This window comes from Pangasianodon hypophthalmus, chromosome 9 (assembly GCF_027358585.1).
Source record: "Pangasianodon hypophthalmus isolate fPanHyp1 chromosome 9, fPanHyp1.pri, whole genome shotgun sequence".
In the NCBI taxonomy this organism is placed as follows: domain Eukaryota; kingdom Metazoa; phylum Chordata; class Actinopteri; order Siluriformes; family Pangasiidae; genus Pangasianodon; species Pangasianodon hypophthalmus.
In genome coordinates, this window is record NC_069718.1 from 21,715,569 (window position 1) to 21,736,261 (window position 20,693).

At 38.7% G+C, this 20,693-nt stretch overlaps 1 protein-coding gene across 2 annotated transcripts in view; it reads right to left on the minus strand.

Annotated features, from left to right (window-relative positions):
- The window catches only part of mon2 (MON2 homolog, regulator of endosome-to-Golgi trafficking), a 37,017-nt gene that overhangs the window by 10,412 nt on the left and 5,912 nt on the right, over positions 1–20,693 (minus strand). For both annotated transcript variants that reach the window (XM_026920039.3, XM_026920036.3), the window contains exons 2-21: positions 18,858–18,921; positions 18,483–18,610; positions 12,155–12,286; positions 11,311–11,440; positions 8,959–9,056; positions 8,540–8,665; positions 8,170–8,367; positions 7,853–7,977; positions 7,586–7,722; positions 7,229–7,382; positions 6,828–7,033; positions 6,251–6,332; positions 5,923–6,104; positions 5,693–5,805; positions 5,450–5,554; positions 4,934–5,014; positions 4,783–4,856; positions 4,614–4,704; positions 2,295–2,396; positions 872–982 (exon numbers count right to left, since the gene is read on the minus strand). In XM_026920039.3, the coding sequence (XP_026775840.1) occupies positions 872–982; positions 2,295–2,396; positions 4,614–4,704; positions 4,783–4,856; positions 4,934–5,014; positions 5,450–5,554; positions 5,693–5,805; positions 5,923–6,104; positions 6,251–6,332; positions 6,828–7,033; positions 7,229–7,382; positions 7,586–7,722; positions 7,853–7,977; positions 8,170–8,367; positions 8,540–8,665; positions 8,959–9,056; positions 11,311–11,440; positions 12,155–12,286; positions 18,483–18,610; positions 18,858–18,921 (2,439 nt within the window). The remainder of the gene's footprint in view (positions 1–871; positions 983–2,294; positions 2,397–4,613; positions 4,705–4,782; positions 4,857–4,933; positions 5,015–5,449; positions 5,555–5,692; positions 5,806–5,922; positions 6,105–6,250; positions 6,333–6,827; positions 7,034–7,228; positions 7,383–7,585; positions 7,723–7,852; positions 7,978–8,169; positions 8,368–8,539; positions 8,666–8,958; positions 9,057–11,310; positions 11,441–12,154; positions 12,287–18,482; positions 18,611–18,857; positions 18,922–20,693) is intronic.

The following is a 20,693-nucleotide window of genomic DNA, read 5'->3' on the forward strand; positions in this document are numbered from 1 at the left end:
CTGAAAATATGTGCAGGGAGATATTTATCAAAAGTTTTCTGTTTTAAACCCAAGATTACTACATAGTCACTCATATTTTAGTATCGTAGACAGCATTTGTCAAACTGAGTAATACATTCTTTACAGTAATAGCTACCTGCTGTTGGACAGGTAGCAATACAGCAGTACATAATAACTGCAGTACATAATAACAGTGCATAACAATTAGATATATGTATTATTATATGTCACACGTGTATCGAGGGAGTGAATTATTTAAATTTTCTATTTTAAATCCCATGCTTTTATGTAGGTTGCAGATTTTAATACATTTTGCCTGAACCCAGCGCACCCCCACCCTCCTTTTTTTATTCCCTGTTAAAATATTAATTGTGTAGACACAGTTAAGACGATCACTAAGGGATGAATTCCGTCTATGGTATTTAGAGCCTGTGTTCTGTGAAAAGATGAAAGATTTCTATTCTGATGGGAGTGGGCTCTTTCAGAATGATAAGGTCCCACGGCATTGTTTGATAAGTATGAAAATGATGCAAATCGTATGCTATGGCCTTCACAGTCACCAGATCTCAAATGCACTGAACACCTATGGGAGGTTTTAGGCTGACGAGTTTTAGACAGCACACTCCACCGCCATCATAAAAAAAAACAAGTGAGGGAATATCTTTTGGAAGAACAGTATTTATCACTCGAGTATCATTTCAAAGACTTGTAGAATCTATGCCAATGCACAGTGAATCTGTTTTGGTGACTCATGGCGACCTAACAACCTTCGTAACACACTTTATGTTGGTTTTTCCGCTGTCATCTGTCTGTAGATATCAACAGGAGGAGAATATGAATGGTAAGTTGTTTTCCATGAAGGTGTAGATACCTGGTTCTGTGAAAGAGGAGGGTCATGTTTGTAGGCAAGGCCGGCTTTGATCAGAGATGTGACTGCCTCAGCTCCCCACTCCCTCATACGTGTGTTAGGGTGCTGGCACACCTGACCAAAAACAAAATGATAAAGATGCATCCTTTGAAACTCAGTGCATTCAAATTATGAGAGATTTATGGTACACGTATGTAATGTTATGGTACACCAGTATAATATACACGCATGTATGTAATGCACACAAATAGTATAAAATGAACAATCTGTTTACTTCAAAGCTGAAACAGAGCTGATCAAAGTGCAGGCAATACAGTATTGACAGAAAAAAAACATGCCAAGTGTAATCTAGTATGGCTTAAAATGTTAGCTAATATAAAAGCTTTCTTTAAAAAAAAACTGATCTGGAGTGCCACAAAATCAACCCACACAAAGAATAATAAGTTTGACCCTTCATTCAAGAAAAATAAGCATAGAGATCAGAAAAAGTGGTGCCCCAAACACCCTACCAATCAAGAGACACCCAGTACTCAGGAAAAACAAGCAAGGAGAATGGACTTGCGGTTTGTATGGATTGGCTGATTCATGTGATTAATATTTCACAAGTATTGAGGTTGTAGTTAAATAGCCAAAGCCAACATTTGTTGCCTATGTTATTTTACAATGTTATTGGTTTGGCCCATCCAATTGACTCACAATGTGATTAGCTTGGATGGTCCAATTTTTTTATTTTTTTATTTATTTATTTTTTGCCGGGGGGATTTTTTAAAATTAAACTGACCAGAAAAAAAAACAGAATTGTTCCCATTAAAAGAAACATTCAAGAATGATGTATAAGTGAAAAAAGGAGATTAGGAACTTACCTTCTGCAAAACAGACATGATGCAAAAAGAGAGAGATGAGACAGAGACAGATTGAGAGAAACAGGCAAACAGAAAAACAGAAAAATATGAAAAGTACGACACAAAAACAAGTATTCTGTCTTAGAACACAAGACTACGGAGGGTGTTTTGGTTAGAGAAAGGTACATGAGACTACAAGCAGAGAGAGTAGATTAAGATGATGAGAGGCTGTGTGGCCTAACACAACAGCATCCTTGTACGACACTCAACTCTAGAATTATCACCATTCATGAAAACGAGCCAAAAATACTTTACAAAAAGACTTATGAGATATCCTTTGGCACCTCATATTTGTACTTGAAAACTGTCTGTTTGTTTGTTTAGAGTATTTCTGATGTGAATGATTCTTGATAGAGGAAAGGTAAGTAGTGTCTCCAAATGTCTGAGTGGAAATTTTGAATGTTTGCATGCAATTTTTATTTTATACAATCATTTTTGCCCATTCTCTTGAATGGCGCCCTTAATCAGAACTGATCTTTTAGTCCATAAACAAAGAAGAGCTTTATTGCTAAGTTTCCAGCTACCTCTAACAGGTGTGCAGTAAGAGGTCTCCATAAAATTTCGATGCGGTCCATATTCACCAGGCCCGTCTCCAACAGCTTAGCTACTGCAAACAGAGATGGCTCCTGTTGACCAGATATGAAGAAACATTAGAAACCTATTAAAACTACTTAAGTATTAATTGATAATTAAGTAAAATACTAAGAAATCTAGAAACAAAGAAATCTAAATAATGGTGGGGTACAAAGACTTCTGACTGATCAAACCTTTGCACAAAAACTTTACTCAGCAAATATTATTGCTCTAGAACTTCTTTATATATATATATATATATATATATATATATATATATATATATATATATATATATATATATATATATATAAAAACACAGTTCAGTTCCAGAAGGTTTTATACAGTTGGTTCTTTCGGTTTCAATACAGTGGCGTTTTCCTTGGGTGCATCATATTACACATGCTGCTAATCAAGAGCGCACGGCGGCACAAACCACACACATAGAATGACGTGATAAAAGCACAGCTGAGGCAAATCCACCTGGTTTCCTTTCACGTCTGTAGCTTCTCTAGGAGAGAGATGTGGACATATTTTGCCTACCTTGCAAATGACCAGGGTAATCCAGCAATAATCTTGCTGACAAGAGCTTAAAATCTGACAGATAATTGTTCTGTAGAAGGTTTTATTATGATGAAAATGTTTTAATAGGATAGCCCATATAGATGGGGTCATAACACCTTGCAGAATCGGCAAAATGGTAACAATTAAAAAAAAATTAATAAATAAATAAATAAAAATGAAATAAAAAAAGAGGGATCATAAAAATTTATTTATTTATTTATTTATTTATTTTTTTAAAGTACTGCCCTGAATAAGCTATTTCACATAACAGATGTGTACATATAGTCCACAAGACACAATAATAACTGAATTTACACAAATGAACCAGTTCAAAAGTTTACAGACACTTGATTCTTAATACTGTGCTGTTTTCTGGATGATCAACGACTGTTTTTATGTTTTGTGATAGTTGTTCATGAGGCCCTTGTTTGTCCTGAGCAGTTAACCTGCCCACTGTTCTTCAGAAAAATCATCCAACTACTGCACTTTCTTTGGTTTTCCTGCACCTTCTCATATTTGACCCCTTTCCAGCAGTGGCTATATGATGTTGAGATCCATCTTTTCACACTTAGGACATCTGAGGGACTCGTGCACAACTATTACAAAGGGTGCAAACATTCACTGATTCTCAAGAAGGCAACATACTACATTAAGAGCCAGGGGGGTGTAAACTTTTGACCTCAACTGTATACGTTAGCCTAACTTTTCTAACACTAAATCTCAGTTTATCTTCATTATAATAATGTAGAGTGAACGGTTATTCTTGTTCACCTGTTTTTAATTGGTTACAAATGCAAGTACTATTGCTCTTAAATAACTGTCTTTAATTTTAAATTTAAACACATATGCTTAAAGACTGATATTAGTCTATGGTCAGAAATATGAAGATGGAAAAAATAAAAATATATAAAAATAAAAAAAATCACCAGAACATGGAGAAAGTGGCGCCACACTCAATGCATTACTAGATAATTATAGAAATGATAAGTTTAAAACATTTTGTGTGGCGCATCCATCATTTATCTCTTTTTGTTCGCTGGTCCAAATCTCCAGAACATGTGGTATTACCACAGCACTTAGATCTGTCCTTGCCTCTGTTTGTGCCTCATCGCTCAGTGAACCCACACACGCCATGATGGTTCACTTCATGTAATTCAATCAATTCAGGACCGAATAGCTTTCTCAGTGCAGTTGAACCAAACCGAGACCACCTCGCTCAGATGGAAAACTGCAAAGAGGTAAATTGTGCTGGCTCTCTCCTACAGTTTAGTACCCTTTTCCTGAGAGTAAAGACTATATACAATAAGCTTCTGTCTTCAATAGCTGTTTCTGTGGACTCAACAGTTAATCAAAATAAAGTCGTAGTAGTAAGGAAAATTTTTTTAATTTTTTAATCAGTCAAAAACAGATAACGAGTGTTCAGACCTGATAAGTAGTAAAGCATTATTTTTGCCATAGTATCGTATTAGTATTGAACTATTGTGATTTTAAAGTTGGTATTGGTATCAAAGTCAAAATTCTAGCAACCAACAAGTTGTGACAATAGATTAATTACGTAGACACATTTAGTTGCTATGAATACAATGATAACTGATGTCTCTTAATAATAACACATCATATTGACTTGATCAGCATGGTCCTCTTTGGTATTGACTCAATTAGTATGCTTGTGAACTCAAGAGTTTTGGACTTTACTGTAGACATACCTTGTTATTGCCATAAGCCATCTCCATAGCCTCCATGGACAGGGAACACAAGGCATTGATCAGATGATGAAGAGAGACATCATCCAGGTACCTGCACGCACAAAACATTTAATACAGCAATAATCCTACAGCGCACCATGAGTGATGAGCAACATGATGCAGAACTTACTGGGAGCTTTCAAAGAGTCTGGAGAGGATGTTGGAGATGACTGGAAGGTCTGTCATTACAGCAGTTGTTAGAACCTGTGAAAGAAACAAATGCTGGTAGGGGCTTAACTACATGGAAAAAGATGGATTTAGCTAAAGGTGATTAAACATACAGTGCTGGGACCCTCCACTGCTCTCCCAGGCTTCAGCGCTCCACCGACCCCTGGCTTCAGACCCAAAATCCATACCAGGTGCTGAGAAAAACAAGGAAGTAGGAGACATTTGTACTCAACAAACACATATTTATTTATCGCAGCATTGTTGCAAGGCAATAAATCAATGTCAATCAAAATCAATGGCTCATAGCCCTGAGGCACTGAATTATGAGTTTTAGTGCCAATGCGGAAGTTTTTGGCATAAATAATGAATGTGTTCTGTAAAATGACATGCAAGTGCCTTGAAGTTAATGAACAACCAGTCTGTAGTGCGTATCAGCACAACATGCCCATATGTGCAAATACAGCCTTCCAATTTTTTCAACAAGCATAGGGCAATAATGAAATCATTTTTGGATTTTTTTGAGGTGTAGTAAAATTTGCTCCAGGGTTAAAAACCAGCTGTAGGCAAACAAATAAATTCAATCAGAGAACTGGCTAGAGAGAAAGATGTGCAAATGGGTGTGTTATTACCTGCAGGGTAGCAAGCACTAACTGCCAAGAGGTTCCCAACACAGCCCCATGACAATGAGCTAGATTCAACAGAGTCCGCATACATTGGATGTTTTTGGCTGTGAGCTAAAACAAAGAGGAAAAAAGAGTCACTTAAGTTACAGTGAAAAAAGGGAAGCATACAAATCCCCAAAAATCAGCCCTCTGTGTTTTATAGACAGGAAATAAAGGTTGAAATAAACATTTGGCAGTATTTTGTCTTACCACCACAGTGCCCTGGGGCTGTGCACTGAGCGGTTGTCCCACAGCCACCACCTGCTGATGAGATTCACTGGATGGACTGATGATCTGTACATTCTGGCCTTGGATAGAGTATGCTGCAAAACACACACACACACACACACACACACACACAGATATACCATATGCATTCCAAAAGGCTCCAAACACCCACCAACATGAGAATACTGACAAACCCATACAGAATGACTCACTTTTGTTGGAGAGGCTAGCTGCGTTGCTGCAGAGTACCGTAAGAGCGTAGTGTGGGGGAAGTGAGGCTTTACAGATAGCAGTGATGAAGGCATCACGAGGGGTCACAAGGCCAAGACGACCACACAAAGATGCCATAGTCAATTCAGCCTTCAGGATGTTCTCTGTGGCTGTCTCATCCGTACTTTACCACGTACACACACACACACACACACACACACACACACACACACACACCCGTATAGATGGCAGAAAATTATTTCCTCAATATTGGATCATGTGTGTTCAGGCAGTCTGACTGAATAGGATCTGCAAGAAGGCTCCTCTTACCTTGCATCAAGTAAGAGAGAAAGAGCTGCTAGCAGACCACACCAGCACGCATTCACCATCTCTTCCCACACCTGGTGGGGTTCTGTAATAAATGCACATTTATGATGGCACCTCAGTTCCAAACAAATAGAAACACAGCCCAGCATATCAAGTGATCAGATGTGTGCATTAAATAGACATCACTCTAAAATAATTACATAGTTATTAAATTTTAGTTATTTTTAGGATTTTTCTCCAACATGTTGCCAGTGTTTAAGCTTGTGCCTATCTCAAACCATTCCATTTGTTTTTACAGCAAAATAACTGGCCATTGGACAACAAAACCGGGTCCATTCTGGCACCTTCATTCGGAAAATGGAGTCAGTAGACACTCTCAAATGTCATTTTGTAATTGGGTGACACTCGAGATGTTGGAAATATAGGCAGCGCTTAAAAGGTTAGCCGATTCTTCCACCAAGCACTGGTCCATGGGTATCAGGGTTACCAGTCTAGGCCTCAAGCTGATTCTGGATAAATCAAATGACTAAACAGCTTTCATAGTAGTTCAGAAAGACTTGCATACGGGAACAGCACTTACCTGGTTCCTGTGGACTGTCTTCGCTCTGTGGTGGGGCACTAAGCACCGCCTCTTCTCTGGCAGCAGCCTCCTCTTCCTCCTTGGCCAGCTCCTTCTCGATAATAGAAGTGATGCTTCGCACGAGGTCAAGCAGGGCACTAAATGCCACAGACATAGCGTAGCCTTCAGGGATGGAAGGTGGTTCCACTTTATCCAACATCTCCAGACTAGTGCAGAAGAACCAAGGGGGTGCTCAGTAAAAATCCCAAGCCATATATTCTGATTTAGTGTATTTGTAACTTTTAAACAATATTGCATAAAGTACTATTCTAACTGAGAGGATGATTTGAAACTTGAAACCTTGTGAATGCATGTGTGTTTTTAATGTTAAGAGTCAGTGCTGGAAAGAGAAAATTACTGACTAGGTGGCCTTGGCACTGCCCTGCACACTGACGCTCATTAGGGGGATCCACATGCCACGGTACTCAAATGCAGCCTGGGTGCTCAGACCCCCAGGGCCACCTGCTGCTCCTGGACCTCCCTGAGCTGCAGCCTGGGCACCCGATACTGAACCACCTGAGAGGACGCAAGAAAGAAACATAAAGAAGAAAGTGCACGCAGGAAAATAAAGAAGGTATGAGAGAGGAAGAAACAAATATGAAAGAAATTATACTAACTACGAATTATGCACTAATAGAAGTTGTAGTTGGCTTTTTTTTTTTAATATATATATAAAGTTCCAATGTGTGTGTGTGAGAGAGAGAGAAAGAGAGAGAGACCTGCAGGTGTATTAGCAGAGACATTTCCTATGCTGGGTACAATGAAAAGAGATTGGATGAAAGACCCAAGTGCATTGACGATGTCTCTGAATACTTTGGTAGAGTGCTGCTTCATGTCATAGGACTGGCAAAAAGACCTACACATAGCACAGAGACACATACGGCGAACATATGAGAGCCAGAGTAGACATGCACAAATGATAATCACAAAAATCATACTTGAGCCATAGGGACTGAAAAGCATGGCCTCTGTGAGTAGGTTCTCACCGCAGTAAATGTGGCTGCACACAAAGCCTGTGTACTGACTCCACAGCCACAGCTCTGAGCCACTGAGGCTTCTCACCATCCAGAAACTTCACCAGCAAAGACAGGAAGATCTCACACTCAGTCACCTATACAAGAACATACAGTTGCTATTAGATCAAGATGAGTACTGGAGGCAAAATACAAATGCAGTCAAGGAAATCTGCTTCAGAGCATCTGTACTGACGTGACAGCAAGTGTCAGCCCTTTGCCCATTTTGTTATGTAAAGCCGCAGGGACGTGTAATAAAGCAGCGTGGAGAGGAAGCAGAGGTTTCTCACCAGCAAGCTGTAGAAGTGCTTGATCAATACAGAGACAACCCGGAGCAGGCGCATGCAGATGGGGAAGTAGGGTTTCTCTACTGGGGCAGGTGATGCACCGCTACCGCTGCTGCCCTGACGGAATTTGATGTTGGGCGAGAAAAGCTTGATCACCAGAGGACACACACGCTCCTTCAGCAGGAAACTGAACTCCTGGTGCTGTGGTGGGAGAGGGCATATGGGTTCAAAAAGCAGTTACACTCATATGGGACAAAATATTGATTTTGTATGTAGAGTAAGTAAAAATAAATAAATAAAAGAGCAATGCGATCTCAGATATATTTTGAGACATCAAAACTAGGCTAAGTGGGATGCATTCATATGCACGTACTTGTAGAAAAACTCCAGGAAAGTCATTTAAAACAGACTCCAGAAGCTCCAGCCCAAATGTCCGAGTCATCTCCGTCATTCCCACCAACCAGTAGGGGGCATCAGCGTTCACCAACTGACACAAGTCCTATATCACAAGGATGAATGATTAGTGAACAAGAACTTATACAGTATATAGCACATCCTCTTTAACATCATACTGAGAGTTACAGGACAACACTAAATAAACTATAACCATAAAGTATCCTGAGAGCATACCCATTTAGCTTTTCTAATATTTCGGGCTTTAGCTGAAAATATGATCCCCAGACTCTAATGATCAGAGCACCAATAAAGCACTTGTATAAAAATCTGCAAAGGAAGGGATAGCCTGACAAAAGCAAGATGATGAAATTGTGTCTGTGACTGTTATATCTGTACCTGAAATAGCATGTAGGCATCTTTAGCACTTGGTCTGAGGGTGCTCACAGACCTGCGGTTACTGTTAGCTTGAACAACAGGAGGCTGCTCTGCCATGCCTGATAGGAAACACGAACAAGTGTAATGAACACAGAGAACTTAAAGTCATATATATATAAATACATTAAAAAAAAATACATTTAAAAAAAAAAAAAAAAAAAAAAAAAAAAAAAAACATTCTTGACTAAAATTAATATAATAATATACTTGAGTTATACAAAGTTTTTGTAAATAAAGTGTTTTTTTTTTTTACAGAAACCTGTAATTTAAAAAAACTAATAAATATAACAAAACGATAAGAATGCGTAGGGCCATTGGTACGAACCGCTTATTGTTTTCAGAAAAGAATTGATCAGTTTAGTAGTAATTGAATTTCACGTATTCTGAAATCACTGTAAATTTGTAATAGAGCTTATATTGACACATGGTTGACACAAAGGTATATATACCTTTCTCATTGTCAGTGTCAGGGGTGAAGGTCAAGGACCAAGACATGGTGAAGCTCTTGATGATACTACTGACATTTAAGGAAACTAAATATCTCAGTATATCTATATATTTGTGCTTCATTTCAAGTAATAAGAACCTCTGACTAATTTTCATTAAATCGCTAAAAAAAAAGATAACTGTCAACCTGGGAGCTGTTAGACCTGTGAATCTTGACAGAAGAATACACATGTCAAAAAACAAAGGGCTCAGATTCAAGTCTATATAAGTCTACAAAATGTTTAGAAAAGAAGATGTCATATGTATTTGTGGTTCTAAGACCAACAGAGTGGCCTTATCTTCAGAAATAGTAACAAACAGCAAAGCTATCACCTCGTGACCTCACATGGGAAGCCTACAAATGGTCCCTGCTAGGTCACGCTTGTCCTCTGGGCATTTTCGTCAACCCGAGTAACCAAGGAGGCTTGGGTGTCCTCCACTCAGTTGTAGAACCACATTTACGTATGTAACCCCTTGTACACTACTTCTTTACATTCTGGATTGTCACGGTGGTTTGCTTCGGAGACTAGGCTTGTGTGAATCATATCATCATCCAATGCACCCTTTAGCTACTGCTGATTGATGATAGTATTATGAAGGTGGGGAATATAAGTATATAACCTTTACCATGTGTTTTTAGGGTCCTTGATTATTATGTCAATATTTTTAAATAATATATTAATAATACCAATAACAATAATAACACATGGTAAATTCTCTATCCTGTGCCCTGATAATGCTATCGTCAATCAGCAGTAGCAAGAGGGTGTGTTGTTTGCATTCACATTTCTAGACCTATCGTAAATGTGCCTATATTTTTGTAATGCAACTTAGACTTGTCAGAGTAGCGTACGCTTTGCAAACTGGCATGTCAGTTCTTGTACTTACAGTCAGGTCCATAAGTATTTGGACAGTGATACAGTTTTCGTAATTCTGCCTCTGTACACCATCACAATGGATTTGAAATGAAGCAATCAAGATGTGACTGAAGTGTAGACTTTCAGCTTTAATTCAAGGGGTTTAACAAAAATATTGCATTAATTGTATTGTAATCACAGGCTCAAAAGTAATTGGACAAGCTAACAATTATAAATATTAGGATTATTTGTAATAATAATTTCATTTCAAATTTATGAAAATTGTGTCACTGTCCAAATATTTATGGACCTGACAGTATATTCCTGTAAATGCTGCACAGATTTACACGTAAAACTTCTTAACACCAGTACCACTTGTGAGACCACCAAACTCTCTACTAGAGGCATTGATCTCAGCCCTCAGGCTTCTCTATCTGCCCTTGCGGCCATTATGCGTGACCTATTATCAGGTTGCAGCTTCAGTGAGCTCTTCAAAGTGCAAGAGCTCTTGATTAAACTGGTACAGCGTGGAACAACCCAGCCACTTGCTTGGGTGGTACTATGAAATGGATTAAGAATTCGTTCAGACATGTTGGGTGGAGGATCCTGTTTCAGTATTGCCAACGCAGCCATAATTACATTAACTATACCATGTTGCGCCGTAATTCTTTATTACGCTCTGATTGCCAGAATGTTACAATGGCTGGCCATCAGCAATCCTCTCCGAGATATGCCTCAACTTTAAAGAATGAGATGAAGCCACTGAAAGTACATCAAGTTCCCCCAAGCTCGACTCTTCACTTCACCGTTACATTGCTGCTAACAACTCATGGCCCATGCCCACTACCTGATCCTCTACTTTATTCCAACGAAATAAAAACACTCACTCTTCCTTTTCTATAGGACTGAGCCACTTATTGCCAGTCTTAATATATCCAAACCACAAAAACCTCCACGCTTTCTCAAATACCTTTGAATTTTTCATCCTCTGCGACCATCCTTTCAAACACCACGGTGACAACCTGCCTGACTGTAGCTGCTGCCGTGTTGTTGGTGATGTTGTCTTTAGTGAAGTGAAGACGGAAGCACAGCACGATGGCCTGGAAAAGAACAGGACACAATGCACATGAGGAGAATACAGTCCCTGGTACTCTAGAAAAAATTTTCTTTGCTTGATTACACTGATTGCTAAGAGGTCAATAAAAACTGACATCCAGTTGGAATTATTTGTGTGAATTCCAAAAGGATCACACTAATCAAACCAATTTAGAGATCTAATTAGTCTTCGTTATCAAACAGATAACAACTGGATGTACTGCCTATGTTGAGGGGATGACTACTTCAGTTTGGGCTCAATGTGGTGTTGATAATTTGTCTGGTTTAATACTCAATCTATCTGCAAAAAATTCCAATTTCATCATGTTGCGTCATGTACCATCCAAAGAAATCAAGTTATCAGAACTTCAAAGCATCTTCACTAAGAAGAGTAAACAGAAATAAAATACAGGCTTTGGAGTCATCCAAACATCTTGAATTCTAACCAGACAAAATGTCCGATTCACAGTCCATACAGACTTTGACATACAGTAAGTTTATCTATAACACTAAACTATTACTCATTGTGCAATAAAACACAAATACAAATATATATAGACTTTACAATACAATTGATCACTACAGATGTTACCTGGGTTTAAATTAAGTATATGAAGGACACTATCATGTTACAAACTGATGTTACAAGTACTACATTACAGTATTTCGATAACACACTGACGTATGATAGGGGTGTGCGTGTTTTATATGCGTGGTACCTTTGAGAGAACTTCATCGTGCACTACTGTGTTGGTGGTAAGCAGTACTAGAACTGTTTGGAGGAGCTTTAATTCCTCTAGGCCATTCTCCATCAGCTGCCACAACATATTAATGATGTTTCCTGCTGCTGCCTGAAAAGACACACATTCAAAGTATTTCACACAGGAGCTGAGACACATGTGGATGATACACGATTTCCATGCACCATCAAATATATTTACTGACCCTATTCCATGATGCTATGATATATGAGGGAAATGACAGTTTAGACTGGGTATTCACTGTGTTTTTACTTTTATATGTTACAGAAAATCTTTAAAATGCTCATATAAAAGGCTTCCAAGTGGTCCAACAGAAAATCTTTGTTCTATCGTCAGGAGATCTCGATGACGCCACAGCCATCCATGGCCAGGAGTCCAAGAGAGCAAAACTGGCTGTGCTCTATGAGTGGACAGGGTGGTATCAGACCCACACTAGCCAATTTTGGGTGTCTCATTTGTGAGGAACATTTGTGACTGTGTTCTGCCGCCCTGGGATTTATCATGTGCAGCAGGTGGCTGCGTCACACGTCCTCACCTCCACACTACTACTAATAAAAATATTAATGCTAGAATGGTTGACCTGCTATAACACAAACTAAGAATTCATAAAGAATAGAAAAGTCATCTAAGGCTCCTTTTTTGCCACAAACATGGAATCACTGCACCTCAATAAACAGATTTATTCATAAATTGTTTGTAGGAGCATTTACATAAGAAATTTGGTATTCATGAAAATCCTGTAAGTTTGTAAAAACGTTCATATCCTACTCTTGCTCCCGAGTGTGTGTAAATTTTTACACATAAGAAGCCTAACTAATCTAAACCACAACAGATCATCTTCAAATCATATAAATGATTATCAAGTTTAAGTAGCTTATGTTTTTTTATTTACACACAAATGTAATGAATGTTTTGATAAAACCCAGTCATTTCATATTAAAAGTATTAACTAAAGAAATATAAAATATGAAAAAAAAAAAAATTAAAAGAAGCTAAGCAACATAAATCCATTAATTAAGACAAATAAGACCAGACTGTTCCATCTGCTATGGCATCTTCTTTTAAAGCTGTGCAACACTTTATTAGAGCCTGCACTAAGTGACCAATAAGTGACCGATAAGTGACCGATAAGGTATGTCTCAAGCTGCAATGTGCCATATACTCCCTAGTGTTCTGTGTGACTTCCTATAACGCTTCCCGCTTTTCCCAACATGGCATCCGGGGAAGGCGCATTAGCACATTCTGTTCGACAGATGGCAAGACACTGTGCTTTGAATTTATTAAAAAAAAAAAAAAAAAAAAAAAAAAAGTCATTTCCCTGCAGGATGTGCTTGGTGTCCATGACCACCTGGGTACAGTACAATGAGCCATAACATTAAAACCACTGACAGGTGAAGTGAATAACATTGATTATCTCATTACAGTGGCACCTGTCAAGAGGTGGGATATATTAGGCAGCAAGTGAACAGTCAGTTCTCGAAGTTGATGTGTTGGAAGCAGGAAAAACAAGCAAGCGCAAGGCTCTAAGGGCCAAATTGTGATGGCTAGACGACTGGGTCAGAGGATCTCCAAAACTGCAGGTCCTCTGGGGTGTTCCCGGTATGCACTCGTTAGTACCTACCAAAAGTGGTCCAAGGAAGGACAACCGGTGAACTGGTGAAGGCTAGCCTGTCTGGTCCGATCTGATCCCACAGAAGACCTACTGTAGCACAAACTGTAGCTGAAAAGGTTAATGCTAGCTATGATAGAAAGGTGTCAGAACACACATTGCAGTTTGCTGTGTATGGGGCCGCGTAGCCACAGATCAGTCAGGGTTCCCATGCTGACCCCGTCCACTGCTGAAAGCACCTACAATGAGCATGTGAGCATCACAACTGGACCATGGAGCAATGGAAGAAGGTGGGCTGGTCTGATGAACCACGTTTTCTTATATCCTGTGGACAGCCGGATGCGTGTGTGCCGCTTACCTGGCGAAGAGATAGCACCAAGATGCACTATGGGAAGAAGGTAAGCTGGTGGAGGCAGTGTGATGCTCTGGGCTGGGAAATCTTGGGTCCTGGCATTCATGTGGATGTTACTTTGACACATACCAACTACCTAAACATTGTTGCAGACCAGATACACCCCTTCATGGCAACGGTATTCACTAATGGCAGTGGCCTCTTTCAGCAGGATAATGCGCCCTGGCACACTGCAAAAAATTGTTCAGGGATGGTTTGAGATGCATGACAAAGAGTTCAAGGTGTTCAAGTCTGATCCATGGAGGCCCCAACTTGCAACTTACAGGACTTAATGTGTTGGTGCCAGATACCACATCATACCTTCAAAAGTCTTGAGGAGTCCATGCCTCGAGGGGTCAGAGCTGTTTTGGTGGCACAAGGGGGATTTACACAATATTAGGCAGGTGGTTTTAAAGTTATGGCTGATCAGTGTGTGTGTGTGTGTGTGTGTGTGTGTGTGTATCCGCGTGCTCTTACATGGCAGACAGCATGGAGACCTCTTGAGTGAATTAGCAAGGTAGCTACTTGTGCGCAATCAGTGAGATAAAGCAAAAAATTATTAAGGGGGAACTTATTACAGTGCCAAATGATGCAGGGAAAGCTACGTTACAACCAATAAAGAGCTCAGCAGTTACGTGCAGTGTAGGGCTTGCAAAGCTGTTTTTTTTTTTTTTGTTGTTTGTTTTTTTTTTGCAAAGCAAAGTTTCATAACTGGTAATTATGGGTTTTTTTCTCTTCGCTCGTGTGTGCTGAGGGGGCCATGTGCCTATATGTGTGTGTGTGTGTGTGTGTGTGTGTGTTTATTTGCTTAGACGCATTCAAATAGCTTTGAAGTCTGTCAAAGTTTTTGCCGTTGACCTCATTTCAGCTGTGTGAAGTTTTCCTTTTATGGAGCTTTGTGGACGTCACCAAATGCAAAACAGCTGTGCCATGCACAGGTGATTGGCATTCATTAACAAATGCATGCGAGTACGAAGAAAATCAGCATGTATAAGGTATATGTAATATGTTTTTGTAAATCCAGCGGAAATTTTTTATTTGGTTTGGCTTACGCAAATGCTGACACACAACTTTACTAAAAGACTGACAACATCTGACCCACTGTGCACATCAAATTAAACTGTTCTTAAACAGTGGCCATGTTAACCTTTTATTCTCACATTGGCTCTCATGGCAACTTTTATGCAGTCTTCTTTTCCAGCTGGTTTCTCAGTTTGCAAAAGAAGGAATTCTATGTTTCTTCCAGGTAAAACAGCAAATACATGTCTAGGGTAAACACAATGACTTCAGTGCCCTAAGCAATACAAAAAATATCCTAATCCATATTTTTAAAACTAACTGCGCTTAAAAAAAAGGATTATTTGTAAACTGCCATATTTAGTCAATTATCAGTTGAGGCTGAACACCATTTTTATTATTATTCTATTCCTTAGTTATTCCTGAGGAGAAAGTTATTCATGTTCACGTATTCAGAATAATACATATTTTGAACCTAAAGTTCATGGACAGACACTTACAACATTAGTTAGGTCCCTTAAAAATATCTGAATATGCATTCAATTAGTCAAATTCTGCCTTAAGGAGCAGATGAAACACTGAAAAAGAAAAACTGAGAATATGTACAGAAGAAATTATTACTGCTTTGATGCATCACAGTTCTTTCTTGAACAATTCTTCATCAACACACAAATGTCAATCATACTTTCAGTTAGGGGTATACATAACTTGACCAGCCCTAGACTATTAAAAAAGGAAACAATTTTTAAATGTGAAAATAGAAACAGTGCTAAATATCTCTGATGGCAAACATTATAGGCTAGAGCTGTCAAAACCTTTAATTTTAATTACATAATTTATTTAGCATTGAAATGGAGTATTAGCAGCCTGTAATTTTATACTGACATTGACAGAGCAAATGTTAGCACTCGAACTATACTGTTCATATGAAATAAAAGCTAATAAAAGAGAATCATGTGGCAATATCATACTTTTATCATAAAATATATTGTTTCAGACTGATTTTTAGTTATTTATATACATTTGATAATCAGCTACAGGAAAGTGTGACTTGGATATTATATTTTGGATATTGGATATTACACCCTTGCAAAAACTCATCAGTGACAAGAAAATGAGAAATGGTAGAAAATAGTAGATAGAAGTGATGAGTGTCAGGTGTGGCCTTTCTTCCAAACTTCAGTAAACTACATATAAACGTTTAACTACATTTAACCACAAAACATTCGATTAAAAAAAAAAAAAAAACCTTGGTCTTAAGCTGAGCTGTTAAGTTTATTATCTTTTATTTTGAGAATCTCTGACTTCAAACAAAGTATGCTAGATACTAAACACTAGCATATTTTACAAAAAAAGTTGGGTGTTGGCCTCAGAGTTGAGAACCTTGACGTCAGCTCATGCAGAGAGTGAGGGCTATTCATTCCCACATGGTCAAAACACATCTTTGTGCTGGTCTGTCTGACACAAACACACTCATTTACCTTACTTTACTGAGACAGAACTGCAAATCAGGCCTTGTAGATAGTTTTAGAGGCTATGTAGTGTAGGTTTAATGAAGGCTATAAATGAGGAACTGGGTAATACAACAATGAGTATTTTTAAAATCCTGTTTTTACCGCACTAGTGAAGTGAAAATAAAGAATCTGATTTATATGCCTTAATATATAATTTCATGCAAAGCTGCTGCACATGCGATGGTAGTTTCAAAACTCCATAAGGCTGTTGTTTTTATTAATTTTTTGTTTTGCTTTCATAGTTTCGAGAGATTTTCTGGAACGCAGTGTGTGGAATCTAGAAGTACGTGTCGGCATTGATTACTGAATGAAACTTCTTCAAACACATCACACATCAACTCAAGTTCGGCACCAAATAGGTGTGTGGGACTGTGTGTAATATGTCATTGTCCTATCGAGCCCCTAACCATCACTGATTTATGACAGTATCGCCTGTGACTTGGAATGGGTGTGGCCACACAAACGTAACACGTATCATGTTCACGTAACATTAATACAGTGGAAAAATACCAGAAGCTAGTTACAAGTAGGCTATAGCTGCGATCGCTAGAGTTAGCATTTAAATACTGAAACTGAGTCTTCATTTCAAAACTGAAGTTGGGACTGTAAACAAACGGGACAAATTAGTAGCTGTAACTTAGCTCATTATAAAATTGAAATAAAATTCTATAAACTACATGTGCATGCACTCTGTAGTGAACTGCACCAGAGATAATTACTGAACTCTTGCATAGTAAAGTTACCCTGATAAACAACTCACTGTTTTATTTTCTTAATTTAAATCTCCATGCATGTTTTGAGACAGGAGATATTTGTGTTTGCGAGCCCTGACAAGTAAAACTAAGATGCATCAATGAAAGATGTTTTGTTGCTCTGCTCTGAAGTCTGCCAGCAGGTTATTAAGATTTATACAGGATACAAAACCCATGAAAAGGAATCATATTATGAGCTACACTTCATTTTTCTCAATCTTAAAGCTGTAGATTTTCCAAAAAACATTTAAATCATTCGACTTGATAGCCATCGAGAACCTAAACAGCTAAACAGCAAAAATTAAGAAATGAAGCCGTAATCTTTACTTCTTGTGCAGGTCCAGCTTTTCAGTTCACACTGCCTAAGACTCATATTTCAAATCACCTGCAACTCATTCATTTAATTCACACTGGCCGGGATGTCATTCACTGATAAGAGCTCTAAGCTTCATTTAAGTGCTTTCTCACATGGGAAAAGTAAATATATATTGCAAATTGACTGTATTGGAGTGTCAGATCATTATAAAGACGCATTACCACAGCATACCTTCGAATTCAGTTTATGAGCCTAATGAAATAAACACCGTCTGTGTGTCTGGCTTAAAATGAGCTTTTATTAACATGATGCCGGTTATAATGCTTCAGTGAGCTTTTAACTTTTAATTGCTCTCAGCACCCCACTGGTTCACATTTAAAACCATGCAGACATACTTTGTTCTTAAACAGAAAGATGTCATGTAACACAACCTTTTACAGAACAGCCTTTCTGCCATACAGCTGCTATAATGCTTCAAATAAATACTGTGGAGTGTCGTTCTGTTGGTGACCACCAGTGATTATGGCAGGGCATCAAGCAGCTGATGGACACAGGGGTTTGACAACAGGAATAAAAGACCACTGGAGTTACTCTTGAAATACTTTATGACATGTATGAATCACTGCATGACACTGTGCATGAGTATGAAAACTTGGCATGGTTTAAGATGTGTGAGGCTGTGCGTACCTCTGACACCACCTCATGGGACATGAGTCTCTGAATGGCCGCGAGACACAGCTGGGTGATTTTGGGCTCTTTGGTTCCACAGCCCATCAGGAACGGCTGCACCACCTCAGAGCTATTCTCTTTCAGAGCTGAGGACAATAACATCAGCAAATTAAAAACAAGGAAAACACATACAACTGTACAGAAATATACATAAAACAATTGACAATCAAGGTATCTAAGCAGTACCAAAAATCTCCCTGGAGTCACTTACAAGATTATCAGAAGTGAAAAACAAATACAGCACATGTAAAGCCTAATTATAACTTCATGGGGCTAAGAGTTAAAATATTGTCATCTAACTTCAAAAACACTTAAAATAATGAACATATTTACCAGCAAGTATGTCCGTGTTTCTTGCAGCTATTGTCTTAATTTTAACAATGCCAGATTCTGCAGCCTGAAAACAAAATAAAAGGAGTTTTATTTTTCATAATACAGTCATTTAGCCCTGATCAGTTTGTTCATTATGCAGCAGGGGGTCCCGAGTTTACCAGCCCTGCTGAGAAGTTCGGGTGTTTGATCAGGGAAAACACTAAATCATGCAGTTATGTGGGTGTTGATAGCGCTGATATATGAGGCGGAAACTGTGCTTTCCTCAAACCAACTGCTGTGCACTAAGAGAACTGCATTACGGCCTACACATATTAACCATCTACACTCCATCATGCGAATTCCTTTATCTGCTAACAAGTGCCTTTTAGGGCACCACAGCCAGCTAGCTAAATTATATGCCTAATCAACATTTAGAGTCATGTGTAGAAAAGACCTGTAACAAGTAACTAGGGGTCTACAGTTTCTCTGAAGTGACATTTAATTTGGAAAATGTCTGCAATTAATGTTAAGCAAAGGAGAATAATTTCCAATTTTAAAAAAGCTGTGGTTAGTAAATCATATATTTTATGTAGGATTTCATCAAATAGACCAACTGAAAATAAAACTTTAATGATAATTTAATATATATCTGTAAATTAACTCTTATTTAGCACAATTTGCAGTCTGTTTTTGTCATAAACAAAGTGAATTCTGTTTCAAGGTAATAAACACCTAGTGATTACTGGTTACTATGGCACAGGTTCATTATGATGTCTAAGCCATTTGCATTATGTCTACATTTATAAGTTTATAAGTTGATTCCACTTATAAACTCCCTACAAGCTCCCTTCCCCTTCTGATGACATGATTTTTTTTTTCTACTGGCACAAACACAAAATGTCTACGCAGCCCAATGTTGTGCTCACTATGGACTTCTTTTTCATATCTGCATGAACTCAAACTACTTACTCAGCCAAATTCATCTTTATTACTTCTCAGCCTGTGTGTGCGTTGTGAGAAAATGAATGTTGATTACTGTTCTAATAATGCAAGGAGAAAGGAGCACCTACAAGGAGCTTTCTTTTTCATGTTTCCTCACTGACTTCATGTGGACGTACACTACATGGCCAAAAGTTTGTGGACACCTCACCATCATACCTAAATGTTTTTTGAACATCCCATTCCAGATGTAGTCCCTCTTTGCTGTTATAATAACCTCCACTCTTCTGGGAAGACTTTCCACTAGATTTTGGAGCGTGGCTGTGGGGAATTGTGTTCATTCAGCCACAAGAGCATTAGCGAGATCAGGCACTGATGTTGGTGAGGAGGTCTGTGGTGCAGTCAGTGTTCCAGTTCATCCCAAAGGTGTTCAGTGAGGTTGAGGTCAGGGCTCTGTGCAGGACACTCGAGTTCTTCCACTCCAACTTTGGAAAACCATGTCTCCATGGAGCTGGTTTTGTGCACAGCGGCACTGTCACTGTTTGGGCGACTTAGTTCCAGTGAAGGGAAATTGTAATGCTACAGCATACAAACACATCCCAGACAATTGTGTGCTTCCAACCTTGTGGCAACAGTTTGGGGAAGAACCACATATGAATGTGATCGTCAGGTGGCCACAAACTTTTGGCCATATAGTGTATAGTGCAACGAATACATGAAAAGTGATTGCAGTATTCAAATACTGGTTCCTAAACTGGTTAACCATGTACTCAAACAGCCATTCAATTAGCCAGGTTAAACTGCTCATCTACTCACTGCAGAGGCAAGTCAAGTTCTTGATTTTCTTAGCAAGCAGAAATAAAACATAAGAAGTTAAACACTAGCTGGTGTGACTGTCATTCAGAAAGCTTGAGGCGC